This window comes from Passer montanus, unplaced genomic scaffold (assembly GCF_014805655.1).
Source record: "Passer montanus isolate IOZ18808 unplaced genomic scaffold, ASM1480565v1 scaffold54, whole genome shotgun sequence".
NCBI classification, from domain to species: Eukaryota; Metazoa; Chordata; class Aves; order Passeriformes; family Passeridae; genus Passer; species Passer montanus.
The window spans coordinates 2,805,507-2,830,413 of record NW_024370374.1 but is presented as its reverse complement, the minus strand read 5'-3'; the positions used below and the strand labels follow the sequence as shown (position 1 = coordinate 2,830,413).

Below are 24,907 nucleotides of genomic sequence, written 5' to 3'. Positions count from 1 at the left end.
TGACAAAGTCATCTAAGTGTAGGTAAGGCACTGGCTTTCCTCCTTTTTCCCCCAAGGCTAAAGAAATGATAAATAGCAAGTGCTTCTAGCATGCACCTTCAGCAGGGTTTTATCAAATTTATTTATCAAAGTAAATGCTCCATCTTAGAACAAGGGAAACATTTATTTTAAAAATATTTAACTGTCTAATACATTACACTTTAACAATATTTATAGTAAAGGATTCTTACAAGAAAGAATAAACAGCTTTATGGTACAATTAGTATAAGAAATATCCACATGGGGACTGTTTTGCAGTGTAAAAACACACCATACATCTGAAATGGTCATTTGCATATAAAAGCTACCACTGATGCCAGTGAGTTGCACAGTGATTTAAAAAAAAATTTCAAACAACAGAATCCAAAATATACAAGTATTGCAAGCTATACACAGCTAACCAAATCAACACAGAACACTGTAGCAGGTTATTCCACTTTGTCTGAAGTTACACATGGTAGGATGAGTTGCATTCTGACACAGCTTTTATGAAGTTCCCACATAAAAGCCTCTCAGTCCCACGAGTTTCCCAGAGGGCAGAGCTGCCCAGTAAAGCACTTGGCTGTGGGCTGCTGGCCGTGGCTGGCTCACAGGGGCCAGGGCAGGTCGCTGAAGTCCACGGGGCCGCCGAGCCCCGCGTCGGCCTCCAGCAGGCTCATGATGACCGCCATGGCCGCCTCGTCGTTGCTGGGGCTGCTGGAGCCCTGCTCCGTGTCGATCATGTCCATGCCGATGTGGGAGTTCTCCCCTGCAGGGAACAGCACGGCCAGCGCCTCAGGGGGTGCCTCAGGGGGCTGCTCCCCTCCCTGGGGGCACAGCCAGGCCCTGGGAGCTGGGCACGCCCCAGCAAGGGCCACCACGCTCACAGGGCCAGCCTGAGTGCCAGAGTGCACACACAACACTGCAGCAGCAGCGTCTGGAGAGCTGCTGAGCCCTTCACACTGACTCAGGAAAAGAGGCTTCCAAGCACTGCCTAAGGAAATGCCAGTAGGAAGGAACTTTACAGAACTGCCAGGTGCCTCTTTGGGCACACAGAGTGTGTGGCACTGGGCTTTATGCCTCAGCTGCAGCCTGCAGATGGCAACAGCAAATTACTGCTAAAACCAACCAGTGTCCATGTGTGTTCATGTGTGACTTCACTTACCCAGGATAGAGGAGTTGTCGGAATACGGGTACCCAGAATTATCCTGGACTTGCCCAGACAGCAGCCCAGCTGAAGAAATGTCTGGAGTGCCACCATTCAAGATCTTGAAAGACAAAACAGAAGCTCTAAAGCAGCATGAAATGGTGCATTAAGTCTTAAACTGTCCTATAATGAAATTTTTAATATAGGGTAGATGGACTTCCCAAAATAACCCTTTGGTTTATAACAATCTTCTAAGCAAGGAGAAATATCAAGGGGGTGCTGAAAACACCCAACCCTCCACCTGCATTTTCCTTTATGCCATGCCAGCAGCCCCTATTCTGTGACCTGTTGAACACTGTAGGGCAGAAGAAGAAAGAATAACTATTACCAGAATTGTAACTCTGTTCCAACCTGGCCTTTTATTTCAAGAACAAAGAGAGCTGGGAATAGACAGAAATATTTACTGTCTGTTCCAGTACAAGCAAGTCATCATTTCTCAGAAAAAAAGGTTAAGTAAGTCTGAAGCAGTGCATAAGGATCTGGGTAAGTGTTCTTGCTTTGGATAAAACTTCCATAAGCATTCAGAGATTGCTGGAAGCAGCCAGGACAAGAGTTCAGGTGGCTCAGTGCTGGTAATGGCACCTGAGTGCTACTCGAGCAATCTCAGAGCCAGGCAGGTGCATGGAGTTGACTTAGAAATAACCCTGAGTGCCCGTGCCCCCGGCTGTGCTGGTTTGTGCTCAGGAACACCCTGGCACAGCCAGGGCTGCAGTGCCAGCACTGCCAGCCTTCACCAGCACGGGGTGTCAGAGAGTTTCTGGAGAGTGGAGACACGAGGAGAGCTGTTCCTTGCAGCTCTGCTGCAAACATCCAGCCTAAAGGGCAGGTGAGTGTCAAACACTGCTGGAGTCTGGGCTGTGCTGCTGGCTGCCTTCAGGCAGTGCTGTACAGGGTGAGCACCTCAGTGCTTTGGCTGGGCCCCTTTTCCAGCCCAGCAGGCAGGAGCTGTTCCCTGAGCACAGTCCCACATCCCCTCCCAGCCAGGGGAAGCTCCTTCTTACCTTCTTCCCTCCTGGCGAGGATGTGTCGGGTGGGGGGGTGCTGGTGATGTTCAGGGGACTTGAGCCACAGCTGGAAGGTGATGATCCCCTTATCCTGAAACATGCATAAAACAGGGCATGCATTTACAAGCCACTCAGAGACTTGGAGTTTTAAATACTGACTTCAGTATCAGGTGCCATAAGATGCCAAAAGCTGGAGCTTCATTTTTGTAATCTCCCTTTTGCAGTGTTCCTCACACCAGCAGCAGCAGCAATGCTGTTATTTGCAGCCAGACCAACAGGCCTGTGTAAATCCAGCCTGCTTGATCTGCAAGCTTTACTTCCTCCCTGTTTTTTTTTCCTGGACAGCCTTCACAGAGTCAGAAGGAAAAGGTCCTAACTGCTAAGGAAAGCCTCATTTTTGAGTACTTTACTTCAATTTGCACCAGCTAAGAGTTCCAGCTGCCTCAGTCACACGAACCCTCAGCTCACAGACTCCTCCAGTGAGCTCCTGCTACAGAAGGCCACTGGACACTGGATTGTTTGTAACTGCTCAAAGCCACATTGTTCACTTCCATTTTCCATAGCCTGATCAAACATCATTAATAATGAATAATGTATTGACTGTAGCACCAACCAATCTCCAGACCAAAGGGAGGAGGGGTAGTTACAGAGAAAAGCAATGGAAATGGGATTCTTCTCCTTGGCAGAGTTCCCCTGGGAAAGCTGAACAGAAGGCAGCTTTGGAAAATAGTAACAGCTGCTCAGAAAGGACTGGAACTAACCCAGGGTCCGAACTGAAATGCAGACACGGGTGGTAACTGCACTACTACACTCACTTGGGCTAATTAAATGTTTTACAGCTACTAAAAGGGATGGTTAAGCTTCAAAGTAATGATTCAGCCATGTTTTTCTTCTTTTCCTCTTTCCCCTTTTCCATATTCCTACAGAGAGGAATGAAGCCTTAGGGATAGATCTGCTGCTGCCTGAAGTGAGGACAGAGGGAGTCTCCTGCCTGCAGCAGGAACAAAACTGTGGGAAACAGACTGAATGTGCTCCTGGACTGCAGCTCAGTCTGGTTAAACTGCTCCTGAACATCTGCTGGGTGAGACCCCTTTTATAGGAAAGGGAACACAGTTCCCAGGAGGAAATCAGCGAGGAAAGGGATTTTCAGCCAACAGAAATGAAGTGGTACCCACTGAAAGTAGCTGCTCCCACAGGTGAGAACACGAGAAGCAGCTGTGGATGCCCACAGTCCCTTAGGGACCCTGTGCCTGACCCAGCCCCACATCCTGACTGCCATGGCCAGGCCGCAGCATTGTGTCCTTGCTCCAAGAGCTGCAGGGGAACTGCAAAGCTCCTCATGCACATCTAACAACCCCAAAAGCATCTGAGCAAACGGGCTGCACGAAAACAAACACTGCTGTTTTGGCACACAATCAACAGCTCTGGCATTTGGAGGTTGTGCCACTCACAGCCTCAAGTCACTGGGAAAAGAACAGTCTGGAATGGATTTGTTTCCAGGTAGCTGCTCTTTTTAACTCCTGTTTCTGGTAAACAGGCCACCATCCTCACCACTGCAAAGAAATGCCAGTATCAGTCTCTTGCAGCAGGAAGCTGCAAGGCTGTAACTGCATGCTTTCCCTGTGGGGGCTGACTGCCTCAGGGAGGCTGAACAGCAATCTGGAGCTGTCTCAGTACAGTTGGATCATTCCTTATTCAGCTTGAATAAATTGTTCTTTCAGAGGAAATTAAGGAAGTCTAACTCCTCTTAAAGAACAGGAATAAAACAATATAACTTCACACCATTTTCTCTCACCTGTGAATCTCCATGATTTCTTCAGCAATCATCCTCCCTATTTTACCTGCCCCAGCTCTTGTTCCACCTGGAATTCCAGGCACAGTGGGATGGGTCCTTTTGGGGCCACCTGAAATGAGCAGAAATTTTAAGGTCAGAGAAAAGCTTGCACACCTTCTCCACAGAGCACCTGTGTTTAGGCTTTGAGTGGCCGCAGAACCTGAACAGGATTTATTGACAGTTCCACCAACTGCTGAGTGCCCTCAAATGGATGAGACCTCTGGCTTGCACTGAGCTGTGCTGGGTCTCAGATGTCCCTCTGTGCCAGCAGGGACAGGACAGTCCCCAACTCTTTTAGAATCTGGCTGTTCTCTTTCAGCACTGAGCATCTGGTGCTTGTCCAGATCTGGTACAGCACGGCCTTGTCAGACCTGCCCCACTCTGTGCCCAAACAGGCTCTTCTCCAAACATGTTTGTTCTCTGCTTTGTGGGAAGAACTTGCCAGTGCATATTCCACTCAATATGAGATAAACCCAAGGCAGCTGCTGACTGCAAAGGAAGCCCCTGCAGGTAACTGCAGGAATCTAAAAGTGAAGGGGAAAGTGAGGTCTGAGCAGTTAGGAGCTGTTGCTGTAATGGGATTTCACACGTGCACAGCACTTGGGAGGTTGGAAAGAACACCTCCACTTGGGAGGAGCACTTGGAAAGAGCCTGATATACTCCAAGCAGAGAAAAGCGCCCCCTGAGAGGGCAGGAAAGGCCTCAGCATTGCTTATGCAGGATGGATAATGCATCTGGAAATGCATATTTAACAACAGCAACCCTCAGCAGGCGTGGCTCAGACCCAAAGCTAAACCTCATTTTCCTCAGGATAGTAACAAATCTCAGTGCAGAAGGGCAGCAAATGTGTGCAGACAGGATGAGCTGCTCCCAGGGCAGGAGAGCCAGTGATTCCTGAGCCCAGGAGTTACCTTCTCCAGCCTGGAGCACGCTGTCCATGCTGTGTGGGGACGCTGCCAGCTGGGGAAAGGCCGCGTCCCCGCTGTCCAGGACCGTGGTGCTGTGGAGTGCAAGGATGAGAAAAATCAGGCAGAGAAAACCCCACAGGTGGAAAACCCTAGCAGTGATTGAAACCCAGGTCGTGCAGCCAGAGTTTCAGCATGGAATGCTTCAGGGTTTCAGCAGTGTCACCTCTGTGACTGACACCAGGGCTGGATAAATAACAGAAATCCACCACCCTGCTCCACCTCAAAGTGTGCAGTGCAGCACCCAACAGCTTCTCAGCACAGAACTCCTCTACAGCAACTATTCTGCTGAGAAGTCACCTCAAGAGAAAGGAAAAATGGGGGAAATACCTGCCAAAGCAAAGAAATACATGCCCCTTATGCTCCTACAAAGACCAAATCCCAGCTTTTCCCAAAGAAAGAAAATAGTTCTATTTTCTGCAAGCTTTAACAACCAGAAATTAAATTACTGCAATTTTTAAACTAAACCCCTTCTCCCTGGGGTGATGTCTGGAGAAGACACCTACTGTCATACATATTTAGGTCAATTCTGACATGAGAAAAGGGCAAAGCAATGGGCATTCCCAGGCACCTGCTGAGGGAAAAGCACTTACGAAACGACTGTGTTTGTGGAGACAATGTATTCTACTTCTTTGGTCCAAGGGTTCATGAAACTGAACCAGCGACTCCGCAACGTAATAAAAGAGCCATCTTTTATTTTAAACTTGTAGCAGTTAGTTGTAATTTTTTCTCTTGTCTGCAAAACTGAAGACAGGTAGAAAGCAAGTCATCAGTGTCAAGCAGGCACCACAACATAAACACAGCCTTATCAGGGAAAACCCTGTTTATTCCTCCCCACATCCCTCAAGAAAAATGCTATTCCTCCCTCATCCCCCACAACCAGCCTGAACCTCAAATATTCCCTACAAATCCATGCAAGTCTAAGATAATCACAGTGTTTGGCACATACAGCACAATGCTCTTGACTAAAGCATTCACAAACAGCAATACCCAAATCTTTCCAAGTCTGCTTGGTTTCCTTAAAACACAACTGTTCCCAATATTTTGAACAAAATTTCTTTCCTGAATTATTAAGAACCATACCTTGTCTGTGACATTCTGCGAGATGTGCTATATCATCTTGATGAAAATATTCATAACACGAAGTACCTAGAAGTTCCTGGGGTAAGTATGCCAGGATGGCTGTTGCCCTGGGGAAGGGAGGGAGAGGAAGAAAATTTAAAAAAAAAAAAAAATCTTTTCAAGTTGAAGTATTAGAGAGAGATTCCTAAAGCTCACACTGAGCTGGGTAAGGCTCAAGTAATGCGGAAAGGAATTTTCGGCTTAGAAGGTAAAAAAAAATTCCTTAAGAACACTATTTTTAATTCTCAGGTAATTAAAAAAGTACCTAACACCCAGAGCCCTCAGGTATTACATTTGACCTACCATCACCAGAGGGGATGTAAGACTTTCTAAATAGCTTTGAAGATTTGCTGTAATTTTGGGAATTTAAGGCTGAAAAAAGCTGCCTCGTAGCAGCCACAAGACAACAGGAAGCTTTTGCACAAAGTGCCACTGCACAACAGACATCAAAGGTTTGGAGAACTCAAGAGTGGGACAGAACAAGACCACACCAAACTTAACTTGGATTTGGTACATTTCTTAGAAGAAAATTCTTGGACTTCTTAGAAGAATTTTCTTAGAAAAAAATTCAGTGTTTCTTAGAAGAAAATTACTGAGGGAGAAGTGACGGTTCATTGAAGAAGCTGAAATAAGTGTCACAATTCCAAACCATTCCAATTCAAATTAAACATGAAGGGCAATAAGGAACAAACCCAGGTAGATCAGCATCTTTTCTGCAATCTCAAAAAAGCCCAAATTAAACACTCTAAAATGCAGAAATTAGTAGATATTAATAATTATGAATACAAAGAGAAGGAAAAAAGCTGAAGCACAAAATGCATGGTATTTCACTGTGGGGCATTTTTGTATGTTCCCAAACACAAGAGATTTCAGCACCAGCTGAGGACATCTCAAGCCTTCCTTGACAGGGAGACCAATGCCCTCAGCCTTGGGAAAGGAAACAAGAATTCAAACTGACTTTTGTAGGGTGAACTTTATGCCAGGCCACTTAAAACTCCAAAAAAACTCATCAAAGCAATCTCTAAGAGAACCACAAAGCAGCAAAACCAAGCCTATCTTTAAAATGGAAGAGCTGGGAACCCAGTCAAGCTGATTCCAGTATTTTTCCAAGGACTTTAGTAACCAAGGCTTTTAGCAGCACTGCTGTGGGATACCCCACATAGATGAGGAACAACCAGCATGAGCAGCTACAGGTAATTTGTCAACCCTTTTATTTTTACAGCAGGTGCTGTGGAAAGGAGAATCTGCAGCTAATTACAGACACCAACAGACTGGGTGCATTCAATATCTGACCATGGTCTATTATGCAAGGAATGAAATTGTTTGTGTCCTCCTGGAATTTCATCCTGTATTTACTTTTTCCTCAGCTCGCTTCTCCGACTTAACAAGGCAGCTCTGAATCCTGAAGCTGTATCTGATGACATCTGCATAGATAATAAACTTAATTTTACTCTCAAATTCAGTACACAGGCCAATTAGAAGTCCTGAATAAGTAAGAGGAGAGATGATTCTCTCTAAAACTCTGCTCAGTGTAGCTGCCATTCCAACAGAGAATTGTTAAGCAGCTCCCTGGCTGTGGCAGCCCAGCTAATTGGTACCTAATCCATTGCTGTGCTTCTCCAGGGACCATGAAATCCATGAAGACAGAAAAGGTCACAGGGAGTTTAGGAAGTGTTTCTTTCCTGAGTTCCTTGGACAGATGATAAATGAACAGTGCAAGTCTATATGAACAAAACAACCTGACTTGGAAATAAATTGTTTTCAACTTTTACAGGTGCTTATATATTCTCCAGGAAAAGCAAGGAGCATTGGATGTCAGCTTCAGGCCCACAGATGAGGCTTTCTTCTAAATAAATTCCCTCTCAAAGAGTCTTTTGAAGTAGCATAGACATCCCAAGGACTGTAAACAACAGCTGGAAAGCAATTCAATAAAAGCATATGTGTTTAAATCCAATGGGTCAACATTTTCTGAGTCTCATTATTTTAGAAATGCCTTCAAACTACACATCAGGGGAATAAGTCTGATCTTTTGAAAATAAAACTTGTCTATAAACAAGACAGAATGGCATTTTCTGAGCAACAGAAAGCTGTGAATGCTCCCACAGCTCCCAGAGTGAGCACCAACTCCTAGCACTCAAGAGTTGGTATTTTCAAAAGCTTTCTATCAAATTAAAACCAAAACCACCCAACCTAACCAAAACCCACAAACCCAACCACTCCAAAACAGATAAGTAACATAAAAAAAAAATAAATTCTCTGCACTTCCTTCCTCCCATGAGTATCCTCTACTTCCTCTCAAAGGGCACTAAAGATCAGCTGAGTCTCCCCTGAACCCAATTCCAGCAGGCAGACTCTGTCAGAGTTTGGAGTTTGGGTTTTTCTGTGTGTGAAGCAGATGAGCCAAAGCCACAGGGAAACTGGAACAGCCTCATCTGGGCAGTCTCAATCCCTCTTGACAAGGAAGGGAACCAAGCAACCCCTCTCCAACCAACCCAGAGTAACCTCCCCTTTAACATCCTTCAACCTCCTACTTTTCCCTCCACAATCCAGTAATTTTCAAGGAAGATTCAGGTCATATGTGCCTGCTACTGAAGAAAATTCAAGCCCTTTGTTTTGGAAAAGGAAAGAATTAGCCTTTTAGCTAATAAATTGTTTGAAAGCAGATACTACACAGGCACAAGCTCTCAAATGGTTTCCAAGAGATAACCCTTGTGAAAAGCTTTCTTTCTTACAAACACAAAGGGTCCCAGAGAGAAGCATTAATCCAGCAGAATGTGTCCTAGTAAACAGTTATGTAAGTGTACATGCTAGCAAAGCCTAACGCAGCCTCTGCAGTCTCTCAGCTGCCTGGTGTTTGCAGGAGGTTTCAAGTAACAGAGGCAGCATCAGGGTCCAGTTTCAAAACATTTTCTTCTGAAGATTACACACATACGTAACCCCCCTAACGAACTGGCAGAAAAGATCCTGGTGTTATTTTGGAAGTTTGGGGGATTTTTAAAAAATTTAATCCGTCACACTGAATTAATGCACAGTAACAGCTTTGAGCTCCACCTCAAAAGCCAACCCAGTAAAAAAAGCTAAGAAGGGCAGGGATTTCTTTTCCCAGGGGTATTTACACACTGCTGCAAGGCAAGCTGTGGGCGAGGCAGTGCCGGGCGGTGTCCCAGGGTGGAAGCTGCTGGGGGAAGTCTCACCTCTGGTCTACAAAGACGAACTTGCCGTCGATGGCGTGCCGGGACACGTACTCGGTGGGCTTCACCCGGATCTCGCCGTTGGCCGGCTGCGGCACCACGTGGGGATGGAGCCTCCCGATGGCCACGAGGCAGCTCAAGTTGCAGCCCTCGTTGTCGGGCTCGTTGTCTTCATCCAGGCCCATCTTTGTTGGAGGCCAGCTCTTTAAGTAGCCTGTGCTATGAATAGTGCAAAAGCTTTTGCGGTCTGCTGTGAAAAGAAAAACAAAAAACCAAAAAAAAACCAACAAAACCCAAGAAAGCAGTTAGGTCGCAGGTACAGCTTTGGAGAACTTCAAATCAGTTCTGCTAATAATGCACCTCCTCTCTTATGCAGGACATTTGGGATACTCTTCACTAAGGAGGGGCTGGGGGTGCTCAGCCTGGAGAAAAGGAGGCTCAGGGAGACCTCACCACTCTCCAGAATGCCTGACAGGAGGCTGGAGCGAGGTGGGGATCGGCCTCTCCTCCCAGGCAGCCAGTGACAGGATGAGAGGACACGGCCTCAAGCTGCACCAGGGGAGGTTCAGCTTGGACAGCAGCAGGAATTTATTCACAGAAGGGATTGTTAAGGATTGGAAAGGGCTGCCCAGGGAGGTGGTGGAGTCACCATCCCTGGAGGTGTTCAAGAAGTGGCAGAACACTCAGTGCCACAGTCTGGCTGACAGGGGATGTTTGGTCAAAGGCTGGGACTCAATGATCTCGGAAACCTTTCCCAGCCTTAATGACTCTGTGATTCCAAGGGATTTTTCAGCACTCCTGCTGCAATGCAGCTAATCTGAGATAATCCAATAAACAATTTATATTGGCAAAACCACTGTTTATGCTGAAACATCACATAGCTCAGATCAAGGCTGCTTTTGGTAATTTGAAGGAGAAATTGCATCACATTTTATTATTTCAGCAAAAGAGGTGAATAACCCAAAGGAATGTACGAAGAAATTAGTAGATTAACAAATAAGATTCCTCTTTCATCTTAAGATGAGGTTCCTATAAAAACCCATGCTTGGCAGAACACAATCTATCTGGGGTGTACAGGGGACAGCTGTACACAGGGGTGATGAAGATTTGCAATGGCCAGTAAAAGTCAGTGTCCAAAAGAATTCCTGTTCCCCAGCACTGAGCAGGCTTGAAAACTGCAAGGAAGCTGACTTTCACAGGCAGGTGGAGTAAAAGACTTATGCCAACTACACACACTGGCTTCCTCAGCAGTGAGCACAAAAGCAGGATCCAAGGCCAAAGCTGGGACATGGGGCAGCTGCCACAGCCAAAGAATGCACCAAAATTGCCTCTGTTCTCTTGTTGTTTCACTTTAACTAACACCAAATGTATCATTCACAGTACTCAAAGAAGAAACCTTCACATTTGGGCTAAATATATATTCCAACATGCCTAGAAGAAGAGCCTGCAGTGGAGAAAATATTACCAACACTGCTAATGCTACAAGCAAATATTCCAGGTGTAGAAATGCCACGTTTCCAGTACTCAGAATGTACACAACCCACAGATGAACTTAGAATTACACTCATTTTTTGAGGTGGATATCCATCCACACATCACTGGGCAGAGAACAAGGAACAGCTCCCCTTTACTGGAGACCTTGCCCAGGTGGTCAAGACTGAACGTGACCTGACCAATGTCTGAAGATGATGCAATAACCCCTCAGAGCTGCTGGCACAAACTGCCTGAAAAAAGTTTCAAGAAAGCAGAGTGGAGAATTTGGCTTTAAATGCTAATACAGGTGTGTAAGAGATACTGGAGGGGGTGAGAGGGAGTTTGAAGAAGTAACAGACCAAGACATAGCTCAGAATCTTAATAACAAACATTGATAAATGTAAAAAATTTCAACTGCTGAGAACGAGCAGCATTAAAAAAAATCCTGACAGCCTTGGCAATAAAGGCATGATGGTTACCTTTCTTCTTTGAGCAGGTTGAAGGGAAATCCTTGTCCTCTACCTTGACAGAGGGCCTGTTGCACTTCATCCTGCAGAAGAAGGAGCGCCGTGCCCCGGAGCAGAGCCGCGAGGGCCCGGGCGTGATGTCCGTCTTGACCGGGAGTCCGGCTGCGCAAACGGCGAGGGAGGCAGGGTCAGGTGAGAGGGAACCACCCCACAAACCCCACAAACCCCACCCCACAGCGCTTCAACCTCGCTGGGCCTTGCATCTCCTGGTTTTGAGGTTTTGATGTGTGTGACTGTGCAGGAGTCAGCCGACCATACTGATACCTTGGGTTTTAGCTTTTTTGGTTTTGCTTTTTTGTGCTGCTTTGGTGCGTGGGTCTGGGTTTCATACAAGGGGATAGTAAGGTGTGGGTCTGGGTTTCATATTAGGGGATGGCAAGGTCTCTTCACAGAGGAGGCAGACACAACAATTCCTTCTCTAGCTGGGGAGCCAAGGACAGCCAATCTGGATCTCAGGCCCAAGAGCATAAACAACGTGGACTGAAGGGAGAAAAACCAAGCAGGATGGGACTTCATGGGCTGGAGCTGTAATTGGACAATTAGTTCCAATATACTAATGGACCAAAGCCTATAAAAATGTGAGATCTCGTGACCAAGCCCTCTTTTGCTTCCATCTTGGAACTACCTGGGCAGAGCTACAGCTCTGGTACTGCCAGGGTGGCCTTTCAAGGATCTTCAATAAATATCTTTTTTATTCCCCTTAACTCTGTCTAGCTTCTGTTCCAGCTGCTTAAGGCATCAATACCAACACTGCAACTTCTGCCTGTGCTTTCTGCTGTTAGAACACTGAGGTGAGCTCAAGAACACGGGCTCTGAGAGCAAAGATCAGCAAGAGATTGGGCAAATCCACACAAGTCCTGTGATAAATACTGCAATTTCTCTGAACTGGTTTAAAACAGAGAGATTACTTTTCCACAACCAGAGCAGAACTCCATACACAGTCACTCAGGAGGCTCCTGACCCTTCTGGCACTTTCCTATCACAACACCCTCCCAGAAACACGTGTGCATATGGAGCAGAAGAACCCCAATGACACTCCAGGGAGAGACAGAGGAGAAAAGATAGCAGAGACCCACTCAGGAACTGTAAATCCCCAAGACCTCCAGTTATGTCTCAGAAGTCTCTCCTGCCTTGCAGAAATAATTGCACATGGACATGCCCTAACAATAAACCCTGACCTTTATCATATTCTCACAGGGGATTCTTTTCTGTGGGAAAACCAACCAAAACACATCACTCTGAGCCACCAGCAGAGTGCTGGTACCACCAGGGCTCTGGGAAGACATGGAATGCTTCCATGGCATGCATCAGGAGCACAGGTATCAGCAAGGCCAGTGCTCCAAGGGCTGGTGGAAGATTTAAATCACACAGCAACTTTTCCACAGCCTGCCATCCACTCCAACCACGTCTGCATGGGGATATGTAAAATCAAGCAGCTGTCAGCGTGAACAAAATCTTCTCAGGCCTTGTGAGCTTTTAACGTAAGGAGGAATCCCAGCAATTCCAGTATTGTAGTGGAAAGTGTCCGTCTCTTACAATTCCACTGGAGTGAGGTGATCCCCAGGAGGTCAGGCTGCCCTGCACCACATGCCCTCCAAACTGCTGCACCACGGTGTGAGTACAAGCTGTGCTGAGTTACTCATGCCAAGACAAAAATAAATACGTGCATACATCCTCATACTCTTCACCAGTATGAGTTCTTGAAATTCTACCAATCTGTCTATCATAGCAGATGGGAAGACTGTAATTCATAGTATTTATTTTTGCCCTAACTTTGTCAGAGCCACACAAAAAAAAAAAGCCAACCAAAAAAAACAAAAAAACCAGGAGGCAGCACTGGATATTCATGCTTGACAACCGATGAAACCAGGAGCCAGAAAAAACTTCAGCTGATTCTGCTGAAGCCTCCAGGCTCCCTGCCCTCAAATGATCTCTCTCAACTTCAGTTTCTGAAGTTGAGCTGGTGGCTTCTCTGAGCTGAGATCCAGGAGATTTCTGCTCCTGACAAGCATGAGACTTAATGACCTGGAAATCTGCAATTGTAAGATACCACCTTCCACTTAAGCAGTGCAGACTCCTGTTATGAGAGGGAATTAAACACCCACTCACCCCAAGAGCAGCAGAGATTCAGAACTACTTTAAAATACCAGAATGGAACAGAGCTAGGAGACATAGCAGGAAATTATTCCAAAGTTAAAATCCTTCTGAGAGAAAGGCTGGGTCATTGACGGCAGTAAGCAATAAATAAGTAGATAAATAAAATGAATCCTCTATCTTAGCTGACAGCTAAGGACTACCAAGATAACACTGAGTGTATTCTGACCATTTAGAATGATGGATTAGAAGAAATGCTTCATATGTTCTAATGGAAAAAGTTAAAGCTTTGATGTCTGGAAGAGAGCGTGTCACAGTGAATGCCAAACCCAACAGCTTCCAGAAACCTGTTTCACACTTTTTTTTCTTTTTTTTTTGTTTCTTGCTGTCTTTAAGGTACAACTTCCTTGGCATGAGACAATCCAGGCAGCATCCCCCCACATCCCCACTTGTGACATGAGGCAAAGCCCCAGCAGCAGTGACTCTAGGTGACATTTTTCCCAAAGTTGGGAACACTCACTTTTTGCATCTATAAGTCTTTCTCGTGGCGCAGTGTCAGAAGAAGAGAGCTGCTCCTTCACTTTGGCAATGTCTTTAGGATGGAGATAATCAAATAAACTTTGACCAATCAAATCATTCTGTAGAGATTGAACATTCAGTCAAAAAGTAAAATAATGATTCAGTATGTTTTCTTCATTTTAGCATCCAGTATGAACAATCCTTTTACACATAGGTGTAACCAAGGAATACCAGACATCCAGATCCAGCCTCATTGCAGGGGGTTTGGACTGGATGACCTTTAAAGGTTCCCTTCCAAACAAACTATTTTATGATTCCATGATTTGATGGAAGGTTTTCTATGTGTATTGAATTTATGACTACATTACACAGTAATTCCTGTCATCGTTTTCAGTAAGAGTTTTGCAGAGCTGGCACACTCAATTCCCTCCCACCAAATATTCTGGTTACTACTCAGTCTTACTTCTTCTACCACACATCTGAATGAAAAAAAAAATCCTAATTGCAAATGTTCTCTTTCATTATTTACATATGAATTTAGTATATACCTAACTAAATGCTGGCTGAGGAAAACTTTTGAAGCTAATACAGGTTTAAATTTGATGAGGAGTGCAGATGACAGAAAGAATGAAGATTATTTACACAATATATAGTCCAACTTAAGCCTTATGTTGAGCATATATTAAAAACCTGGCTTTGATATAACTGCTTTCCAGTTTCCACCAGTAAGCATGCAAGCAAAACCAGAACAGGCAGAGAGAAAACTAAGCTGAAAAATCCATGTGATGCTACTGGAAAAACCCCAGACTGATGTTTCAATATTTGCTTACACTCTCAAATAGGTAATGCTTTTGCAAGCCTGAGGGTAAATCGTTGAGCATAATGCTTCAATCAGTGAATTAAATTTAGTTCCTTTTCACCTCTTGCTTTGAATGGAAACCAGAAACAATCTTCTCTAATGACATGGCAGAGAAAAGCTCTCTCTCTTTGCAACACCTCTCAGCTTTCAAGTCAGACTCTTCTCATACCTATCCCCCAGATAAAGGCATAACTATCAAAAAGCTCTCAAATCTTTTAAGGTACTTAAAATGGAAAAGAATACCTGACTGTAGTTGAGGATCTTGAAGACAGATTCTGAAACAAACAGTATCTTTCCTCTGTCACAGCCCACAACAAAAAGGAATCCATCTGCTGCCTAATCGGGGGGGTGGGGGGAAAGTCAAATCCCAAGTTATACATCCACATTGCATCATTATAACCTTTAAAAGCACTTTGTGTACAGTAGAATTTCTACACTAGGAGAGCTGTCTTAACATTTAGAGGTAACTGAGTCAACAGGAAAAAAAGTAAAATTACAATGAAGGGGCTTTTTTGCATCTGCAAACATTTTTGGCAGAATTCTGGGCATTGTGCCCAGAATGTAAAATAACTTTTATGAGAAGAAAGAACCCATGTCTTGTCCAATAATATTATGATTATGTTTAATAATGCCTTCAAATTAAAATGTTATTTTAACTGTACTTAAAAAAGCTCCTCTTTTAGAAACCAACCATAACGTGGATATTTATTTCTGTGCCTGGAGGCAACTAATTCCTATTTGCAAAGTATTGTCTTTTAGTCACACACAAGCAATTATGTATCTTCAGAGTCACAATGCTGCAGAAATGAAATTCTGCATATGCTGCATGTGGACACTGCAGTGCTTCAACAATTACACAGCCACTAGAAGAGCTTAACTACTGACTAATGAGAGAAGCTCTCCACACTATAAAAGGAGTGTAACAGCAGGCAGCCATACACACCAAGACATGTTACATCAGTGACCTCAATTAAAAAGTGTTCATTGTATCATTGTACACTGAAAATCATGGCAAGGTTAGCCAGGGCAGCAAGTCTGTAAGAAAACTATTCATGTGATTTTGGTTTGTACATGTAATAACTGAAGATTCCAATAGTTCCCATCTAAATCCCCCTCTTCAATCTTTCTGCTTAAATTAAGAATGCTAGTCATCATTAAACTCACTGACTCTGTGAAGCAGGCTCCAGATTTCTTAATTATCCTCCATAATCAAAACATTTTTAAGCTGAGATACAAGGTAGAAAAATACTGGTGGTGGGCTTTGGGAGAGCTACAGTCACAGATATTAATATCTCTTAATTAAAAGTTGGAACATACCCTGAGAATAAGATGTTTTAATTCATCATCTGATAGAAAAGCAGGCTTGTAGTTTGCTTCTGTATATGGGTTTGTAGCACCTAAAGAAAACAACAAAACAAACAATTCCCACACCATCAACATTACACACTTAAATGAGCAATCTTCTTTTGGCTCCTTCTTAGACTGCTGTTCATTGCAGGAGCTCTTTAAAGTGAACTTTTTTGGTTTTGTTTTACTATCAACATGAGCCCTGTTGATATTAACTTGATATTAAAAAGGATTAAGCTTTTTTTTGCTTCAGACACAAGTACTGCATGGGGCAGAAATGCAAATTAAATGCCTCTGAGATATAAAAGTATTCCTTGACATATGTTTGAACCCAAAGCTTGTCCTTGATTTATGGCCTAGTCTCAGAATTAGAAATTATAAAAGTAAGATATTAAAGAATAAAAGCATTCAAACTATTTCTTCTCCTTATAACTCAGTAAAACATAACAAGCTCATGTAAACAAATCATCACTTAGGAATTTACAAATCAATTCTCTCATTCCAAGCCAAAGATAAAACCCAGCATTACAATGACATCATCTTACAATGCCAAAACCCCAAAATTGGCAACAAATGAGGCAGCTATTTATTAAAGACTAATTCTTCTCATTCTATTCCCTTCATAAATGCAGAGGAGAGTCAAATTAGTAACCACTGAAGTGTTATAAAGTATTAAACTCATCAAGTGACAGTGGCAGGAAGGTTAAGCCTTCCAAAACTGCAAGACTAAATATGACTGAGGGCAGCAGCTCTCCTAGAAATGGCAACAATCACCAGGATCTTTTTTACCACTATCTGCATCCCTTTTTTTTTCTCAGTAGTGCATTCCTTGAAGGCCTAAAGCTTTTAACACCAGCACCAACTGATTGTACCCAAACACTGATTCACTCATATGAAGCTTTAGGAACACACAGTGATTTCTCACAACCACAACTCTTCCAAACCTGTGTGTTTGCCTTTAAGTGCTTGCAACAGAAACTGGTCAAAAAGACCAAAATTAAGTTTTCAAGGTACTCTCTATTCTTTTTCACACAGAGCTAAAGGTACAAACACAAAACCTTAGAAGTCCTGTGGGAATAGCATACCTAAAATGTAATCTCTCTATCCAACCACTTGGTACATTCCTGCTTAGAGCAGTGCTCAATACTGCACCAGAATTAAGTGTGCACTGCCCTTAAGCCCTTTGCTCCTTCTCCCCACCTGCCCCAGGTGCCTTGGTGCTGTGGAGTCTGGCAGTAGTGATCAATGGGCCACATGATGGAAAATTATTCTTTTCTCACCCCCAAGTTCCCCAGTCACATCAGGGTATTTACTGGACCATGAACTAGTAAGCTGTGAATGAACACTGAGCATCAGATGCTAAGAGAAGGGAGGAATCCTTCCAAAATTAATTAACTTACTCCTTTTTGGCAAAAAAGGGAGAGGAAAAGCGTGGCTTTGGGGAAATGCCACTTGGAATGGCCCCAGGCAACTCACCACGAAGTGTTTTCATGTGCTGGACAGCCATCCTGAGCACGGTGAGCTTGTCCAGCTTGCGGGACATGGCGTTGCACGTGGGCACCAGCGAGGCCAGCTCGTCTATGAAGCTGTTCATCTTGTCCCTGCGCCTCTTCTCGATCTGGCTGTGAGCCTCCCTGCACACACACACACAGCAGGGCACGTGAGCACACGGAGCAATGCCCACAGCAACCTCCTCAGGGTGAGAGAGCTACCCTGCTATCCTCACGGAAAGGACAGCAGGCACTCTTGGGGCATTTGATGTCTCATCAAGCACAGGAGCAATGCCCAGAGCAACCTCCTCAGTATTGGATTTGTGGGGTGCCCAACGAAGGCAGGAATGATGAATCTGCCTCCATGCTCTCAGAAGGCTAATTTATTATTTTATGGTACTATATTATATTAAAGAATACTAAACTATACTATACTAAAGAATACAGAAAGGATACTTACAGAAGGCTAAAAAGATAATAATGAAACTCGTGACTCTCAGAGTCCAACACAGCTTGGCCCAAACTGGCCATTGAGTCAAAACAACCCACACCAAAAACCAATGAAACAATCACCTGTGGGTAAACAATCTCCAACCACATTCCAAAGGAGCAAAACACAGGAGAAGCAAATGAGATAAGAATTGTTTCCCTTTTTCTCTGAGGCTTTTCAGCTTCCCAGGAGAAAAATCCTGAGCAAAGGGATTTTTCATCAAATGTGAATGCTACACCTCAGGGTGAGTGAGCTCCCTGTTATCCTCATGGAAAGGACAGCAGACACTCTTCAGACATTTGATGTGAATTGTTTGGGTAAAGAACGGTTACAAGCAACAGGAAAGGCTGCAGCACAAACTTGCTTGCACAAGCACAAGCCAGAAAACACACCCAGTGTTGGTCAGGTTTATATTTTCCCATATTAAGATTCACTGCTAACACTTTCATAACACACTATTGAGTCTGAAAGAAGAGAGATGAAGAATGCAACATTACCAGAAACATATCTGGCTTAAATTTAAACAGCAATGAGGTGACTAAAACCAAGTTACTCACCAAATTAGTTGTTTCACTCTATGCAAACTTAATGAAAAATGTCAACAGTGCAAAGATATTGAAAAATAAGGGAAGGTCAAAGCTAGAAAAAGATATTTTCAGAAGAAATATGCACAAATAATTCATACATGGCAAAAAGCAAGAGACAGTGCTTTGAAAAATATCTGTTTAGAGCATTACCTTGCATTTTTTATCCTGCCTTGTTGGTCTGCATACTCCAATCTGTTGAGAAATGACATCACAGAGTTACAGTGTTGAAAGCACTCAACCCAACTCTTTTCCTGCATCTCACATCCTACTGATTCTCATTAAGATCAGTTTTTTTAGAATTTGAATGTTTACTTAACCTTTCTACAGCCAAGTTCAGTGTCTATAACATTGCACCTCAGACTAGGGGGTGTTTTAGCCTGTCTGCTCCATGTTGTTTAAACTAAGATTGTTTAGATTATTGCTTCATCCTAGCAAAGCAATAATTTGGGACCACAGTGACACTGAGAACAGGCATCCCACAGTCAGGATCCTGTGTCAGAACTGTGGAACTGAGATTTCAGTGACAGTATCAACAGTACCTTCCATGTTGGTCATCTTTATCTGTATCCATACCTTCCCTGCAGAAACAGAACAAAGCAACACATCACAAATTCAGCAGGACTAGCAGAACTGTTATCCAACCACCATAAAGTCACAATCAAGTATTCCTGCCACCTCTAAATCACAAATGCAAAAATAGGAGTATAAAAACAACAACCTGGAAAGACTAAGGAAGCTGTGTGGTTTTTGTAACATTAAAACATTTTCTTAAATTAGTTGTGTCTCCTTCAGAACTCACTAAATGGCACAGTTTGATGTGTTTGACAGTAAAACATGCTGCAGTTCAAAGATATCATCTGTTACAAAAATGTTTTTCAGTTAACTAAAGGAGGGGGAAAAAACCCAACCTTGTGCAGATGCCTTTATGTTCTATAGCTCATTTTGCCTTATAGTCGTTGTTTTTGGGGCAGAAAATGGTAATAATCTAAATTAACACACCACTGGAGGTGGCCAAATGCAAGGAGAGAATAAAAGTCTGTGTGAAACTAACCAGGCACACTGGAAATTAGTGCAACTTTCAGTGTAGATACATGGTTTGCTTTTGTTTCAACATGAAGAAAAGAAGCAAGGAGAGAGGAATGAAGAATAGAAATAATCCCCCTCATTACATTTAATACTGTAGCCACATGTGCACAACTAAGCAGGAGAGGAGAGTGTAAGTTTTCATAGCTGCACTTGGTAAAAAAAGCTAAATGCTCATGATGACACATCTTTTTTTAGACAAAATAACTAGGAGAGGATGTTTTGGCTTACATAAATCTGTACAACTGTGCTCATATGGACATTCCTAGGCCTACTCATTCTGTTTTAATTTCTACCTATGAATTTTAAGTCTATGGCAGAAAAAGGTAGGGGAGAAAACACTGGGCATCTTTTTAAGGTTTACCAATTACCAAAATATTTATACTTACTCAAAAGGAAAGCCATCGAGTCTGAAAAGAAAGAAAAATAAAATACACCATATATAGGAAATAAGAACAATGTCTTACATTTTCTGCTGAAGTTCTCAAGCTAATTCAGATTCTATTTGAAATGAAAAGCACAATGAAAACAGGACAATAGCAGTGAGCGTTTTTCTAAAGAAACAAGCTTGTTCAAATTAATCTACTTTCTGAAAGAATAATTCTGCTTTTTAAGAAAAGAGAGCATAGTTCATTACACTTAATGTGAAAAACTAATAAAACAACTAACCTAAATTATGTTATGCAAATCATTGAGATATTGTTTCATCTTCAGAAAGGAAAGATCTGTGCTTTATGCGTGTTGTCCTTGTGGTTAGATAAATGGGATTTCAGAGGACTCTAAGGCCAGAAATAAAACATAAAAATAAAAATAAAGTATCCCAAGTTTCTCAGTTTTTGATTCTTGCCCAGCAGGATAGATGCACATTTTGCTTTAGTCTTAAGTCCCAAGCTGAACTGTATAAACACTTTATGATATCACAAGGAAATTAAACAGAATTTCTACATGCAAATAACTGCTGGCATCACTCCAAGACTGTAAAGTGACCTGAAATACCACTGAGCTTTACCATGATAAGAGGCTATGTTTTATAAAAGCCTTATGAAAAAGCCTTCTCATCTCAGCCAATAACATACTAGTTATTCCTGTTCAACACTGGACACGAGCCCTCTTAAAAATAAACCCAAGAGCCTTTCATGTATTCACTGCACTCTTAGATGAATTATCTTTGTGATTAGTTTTAAAATAACATTAATAATGATGCTAAATATCCCAGTCTGCACACCTGAGTTATTGTCTTAGCCACTAACTCCTGCTGCTCACAATTTAGCAGCCCTTGTGACATCACCTTTAGCTCTGGGATGTTTGTGTTTAAACCCCCAGAAAGCCAAATTTAGAAGAGATACAAGGTAAGTTATTAATGCAACCGGGTAGTTTATTTTCTCATCATGTGATATTTCAATTGCAAGCATGAATCCCAAGCAAAATTTACTGTTCACAGTCCTGTGCATGAAGCCTTGGACAACAGCATTTGACCAGCCCTTGCTGAAGTGACAGCAGTAAGCTGGGCAGGGATTTTCCTGGAGGAATTGCAGCAGAAAGAACTAAAAAGCTGCTGTAGAGAGCTGAAATTGCAGCTGATGACTCCTCTTGCTTGTATTCAAGAGATGATCAAAGAACCACCCTAAAACACTGGTTCTGCTTCCCTTATTCCCTGGCTTCACTGGTACAGGAAGCACCAAACTGGGCACTTGGATAATTTATGTAATTAAATCATTAACAGGTAGCAGAAGTTGAACGATAGCATTTCTGAACATTTTCCCATACATACACATATAAGGAGGGGTCAAGGTAGTCTCCCTTAAGTTCTGCTTTCCAAGAGGAACATTTAGTAGCCACCATTTACTTTGCAACACAGAATGAACTATGGTATGACTACGTGCTAAGTAGTGGCATGTCGTGTATGACTACAAAATAAACTCTTTTCACTAAGGATTCAGGGAAACAGAGTTTTCACACATTTTTAAAGATGCACACAAAACCTAAAGGGCAGAATTATACCTTACAAGAACAAGCTGTCTTTTGGAAAAGAGGACTTCAGTAATGCGTCCTACCCAGAGGAACAGAAATGGAGAAATCCTTTCTAGACAAAAGGAAGATGGTAGGATTGAGGGTGGTCACTCAATTTTGTGGTAGTCAATTCAGCTAGAGGGACACATATGCTTCTCAGGGAGATTAAAGGCAGTTCAGAGAGCTATTTAAATATTTTGTATCTAAGTTCTCTAAAAAGAATCTAATTCTTAATTGTGATGCTCAGCAGGGATTAAAAATTGTGCTCCTCCTCGTAAAAAGAGCTGCCAACAATCCAAAGGCCCTCAGCAATAAAATCTGAGCTAAGTTACGTAAAAATGGACTCTGTGGCTGGATGAATAATGGATGTGGCCACTCACAAGTTCCCCTGCAGCCACACTTTGCAAAGTTACAATGCAGAGGAGGCTTGCACAGGCACTTGCAGTAAGTAGGTTGCAGGAAACATTACAGGTCTGGGAGTCTCACAAACTCTGCTGTGCCCTTCACTGCTCTACAGCAGAGGTGGTAGGATCTCCTTCTACAGCTGAGAACCACTACAAGATTAAACCAGTTGATTAAAAGAAAGACAGCTCTAATACCTCAAACCAGAGACTGTTCAGATTCATAGTCAAAAGAGAGACCAAAATAGCTTCATCAGGTAAAGGCTGGCAGCACATTGATAGGAAGTGACTAAATAGGCAAAAAATAGGTGAAGAAAAGGAACTACTCCTAGTTTTGCTTCCACTTTCCAATAATTTCATTATCTTCTCCTTCTGTTAGTCAGACATTGTACTTCCTATGTAAATGGTCAATATAATCAACCTCCACACAGTACATTTCATCAGTACTAATTCCATTCCCCCACCAGCCAGAAGTTTTTCTCCTCAGCCTTACCCCATCTGATAATCCTCAATTCTGCACTGAGATGACAGATTTATTTTTATTATTAAATAATGAACTTGGCTCTTAGTGCACAGTAGCTCTCTTCTTTATTAAAACCTTTAAAGCAGATTGTGAAGAAGAGGTTATTTAAAAACTGCTATAAATATGTCTATAGTCTTCCCCACTGTATTGTTGTGTTGCCACCTCCTCTTAGCAGTACTAAATCAAGAGAAATCCAACTTACTGATAATCAGTTGAGCTTCCCTTTCTTTTCCTATTACAGTCCATTCCTGAAGTGCTAAGGGAACTGGAGATCAAGTCAGCAGGGTCTGGTGACATAAAGTCACTAATTGTAGAAGATATGTCCATCCTTTGGTCTGCCATTGGACTGTCTAACATCAGGGAAGAAATAAAAAACAACCCCCCAACCAAAAAAACACTGCATTAATATAAGCAGATACTTACATATTTTTAACCAAAAAAGTTATCTCAAACTTAGCAGTCTTAAAAAACTGCAACAATCAGTTTCTATTTTTCCCTCTTCCTGTAAAAAAAACAGGTAATTTCTCCTTTTCCAGTTACTGCTGTATGCAGCATTGCACACAAACCATGACCATTCTCAAAACACATTATGTAACACAATTGTTTCTAAAGATTTGTCAGAATGATCTTGAACTAAACCAAGCTTACTCTTGTGTTACCTGGCCAGTCAATTGCCTCTTTCTAACAGGAATATTTCTGACACTGAACACTTGCTTTAATGTGTCTCTGCATATGAAGACCATATAAGAGCTCACAAACTTTTGAAGTTCTATTTCCACTGAATTCAGAACATTTCTATAGAAATAAACACATCTGCACAGCAGACTCTACAAATACAAATATTATAACCCAAAGATGGTGGTCAAAGAAGTCTAGTAAAAGGTACAAATTAATCTAATTGGCTTTTTAATCCTCTAGACCACAAGTAATTCAAATCCTCAGTATTTAATCCTCCAGACTGCAAATAACTACACTGTTGGAAGAAACTCTGTGAAAAGTTCCCTGCTAAATAGCACCAACTGTGAAAGAGAAGAGGTTTTACCTGAAGGCCTGTCTTGGAAGCCTAAATCCACTTGGGCAAAGATGATGATGCTCAGCCCAAAGCAGCTGATAATCTCAGAACTCTTCCTTGCCTCATGTTCTGTTGGTCAATTACTTTCAAAAACCTGAATGGGAGGAAAAACCAGCAAGTTTAAAAAAACACCTTATAAACAATTGGTTTAGACACAGTTTACAAAAGCAATAGATGTTTCCAACCCAGGGATCAAATATGCATTTCCTTACAGAGTGTAGAAGCTTTATCCATCCATCCAAAGGGTTAGCTGTTGGGATGTGCATCTCCAATGGACCAAACTTTGGGCAGAAGGAATCTCTGGCACCACCTCCTTTTGGGCCCTTTTTACCATGCTCTGGTCTTTGCACAAAGCCCCTCTGCTCACAACGATCACAGGATGACAATCATGAGCACATTTGCTGCCAGGTGCTCCCAGAATGTGTTAAATTGCTGTCACAGAGCAAAGGACAGACTTACTGCCTTACTCTAAGGGTGGTCCTAGGTTTAGGCTTGGCTTACTGTTTTGTTTTCCACTGTAACAGCAGTTAGCATCTTCGAAGGACAGGGGTTAAACATGGTTTTATTCTGCAGGCTTCAAGTTTTATACAAAATGCACATGCCATACTACAACTCAAGCCCTCAAATATGTCTCCCAACTGCACTACAAACATGTGGATATCCTTTCCTTCGACGCTGCTGTCACAAACCAAGTTTTTCAGCAAAACTTGCTGTGGAAGATTTAGAAATGGACATTTTCCTCCTGCAAGAAAACTTCCAAAGTCCATTGGACACAGAGTTTTCTGGCTGATGAGCCTGTGAGCATCCTGACTGCCCAAGTACACAGAACAAGCAGCTCCCATGGCACTCTCAGAAGTTTACAAGCCAAACATCCTGTCAACGTGATCACACTGTAACCAATTCTGCTGAAGCAGGTATGTAGACATGGTATGAATTATTAGGCAAAAAAAAAAAAATCTAAAGTTGCTTGTTATCACTTTCTTCAGCTCTGCCAGAACAGCAAATTCAGAATTTCACAAGCCTAAATTATCTAAATTTCTGGTCCTGGCACTGTAAGGTCTGGAAAGTCAGTGTCTGGGTACCACCAACTA

The 24,907-nt window shown here is 42.7% G+C and overlaps 1 protein-coding gene across 8 annotated transcripts in view; it reads right to left on the bottom strand.

Annotated features, from left to right (window-relative positions):
• Positions 1–83: 83 nt before the first annotated feature.
• The window catches only part of ARNTL (aryl hydrocarbon receptor nuclear translocator like), a 48,676-nt gene continuing 23,852 nt past the window's right edge, over positions 84–24,907 (bottom strand). Inside the window, exons 1-19 of one of the 8 annotated variants that reach the window (XM_039725056.1) lie at positions 24,029–24,175; positions 23,787–23,910; positions 22,947–23,094; positions 20,200–20,220; positions 19,267–19,305; positions 18,878–18,919; positions 17,637–17,794; positions 16,131–16,210; positions 15,057–15,149; positions 13,956–14,073; positions 11,294–11,443; positions 9,345–9,591; positions 6,112–6,218; positions 5,622–5,772; positions 4,975–5,063; positions 4,025–4,133; positions 2,227–2,320; positions 1,184–1,286; positions 86–787 (exon numbers count right to left, since the gene is read on the bottom strand). In XM_039725056.1, coding sequence (XP_039580990.1) covers positions 627–787; positions 1,184–1,286; positions 2,227–2,320; positions 4,025–4,133; positions 4,975–5,063; positions 5,622–5,772; positions 6,112–6,218; positions 9,345–9,591; positions 11,294–11,443; positions 13,956–14,073; positions 15,057–15,149; positions 16,131–16,210; positions 17,637–17,794; positions 18,878–18,919; positions 19,267–19,305; positions 20,200–20,220; positions 22,947–23,086 — 1,902 coding nt within the window. In that variant the 5' untranslated portion in view covers positions 23,087–23,094; positions 23,787–23,910; positions 24,029–24,175 and the 3' untranslated portion in view covers positions 86–626. Of the gene's footprint in view, positions 788–1,183; positions 1,287–2,226; positions 2,321–4,024; positions 4,134–4,974; positions 5,064–5,621; positions 5,773–6,111; positions 6,219–9,344; positions 9,592–11,293; positions 11,444–13,955; positions 14,074–15,056; positions 15,150–16,130; positions 16,211–17,636; positions 17,795–18,877; positions 18,920–19,266; positions 19,306–20,199; positions 20,221–20,479; positions 20,590–22,946; positions 23,095–23,786; positions 23,911–24,028; positions 24,176–24,907 lie in introns of those variants that run through there. The other 7 variants (XM_039725055.1, XM_039725058.1, XM_039725061.1 and 4 more) reach the window with 7 other exon arrangements.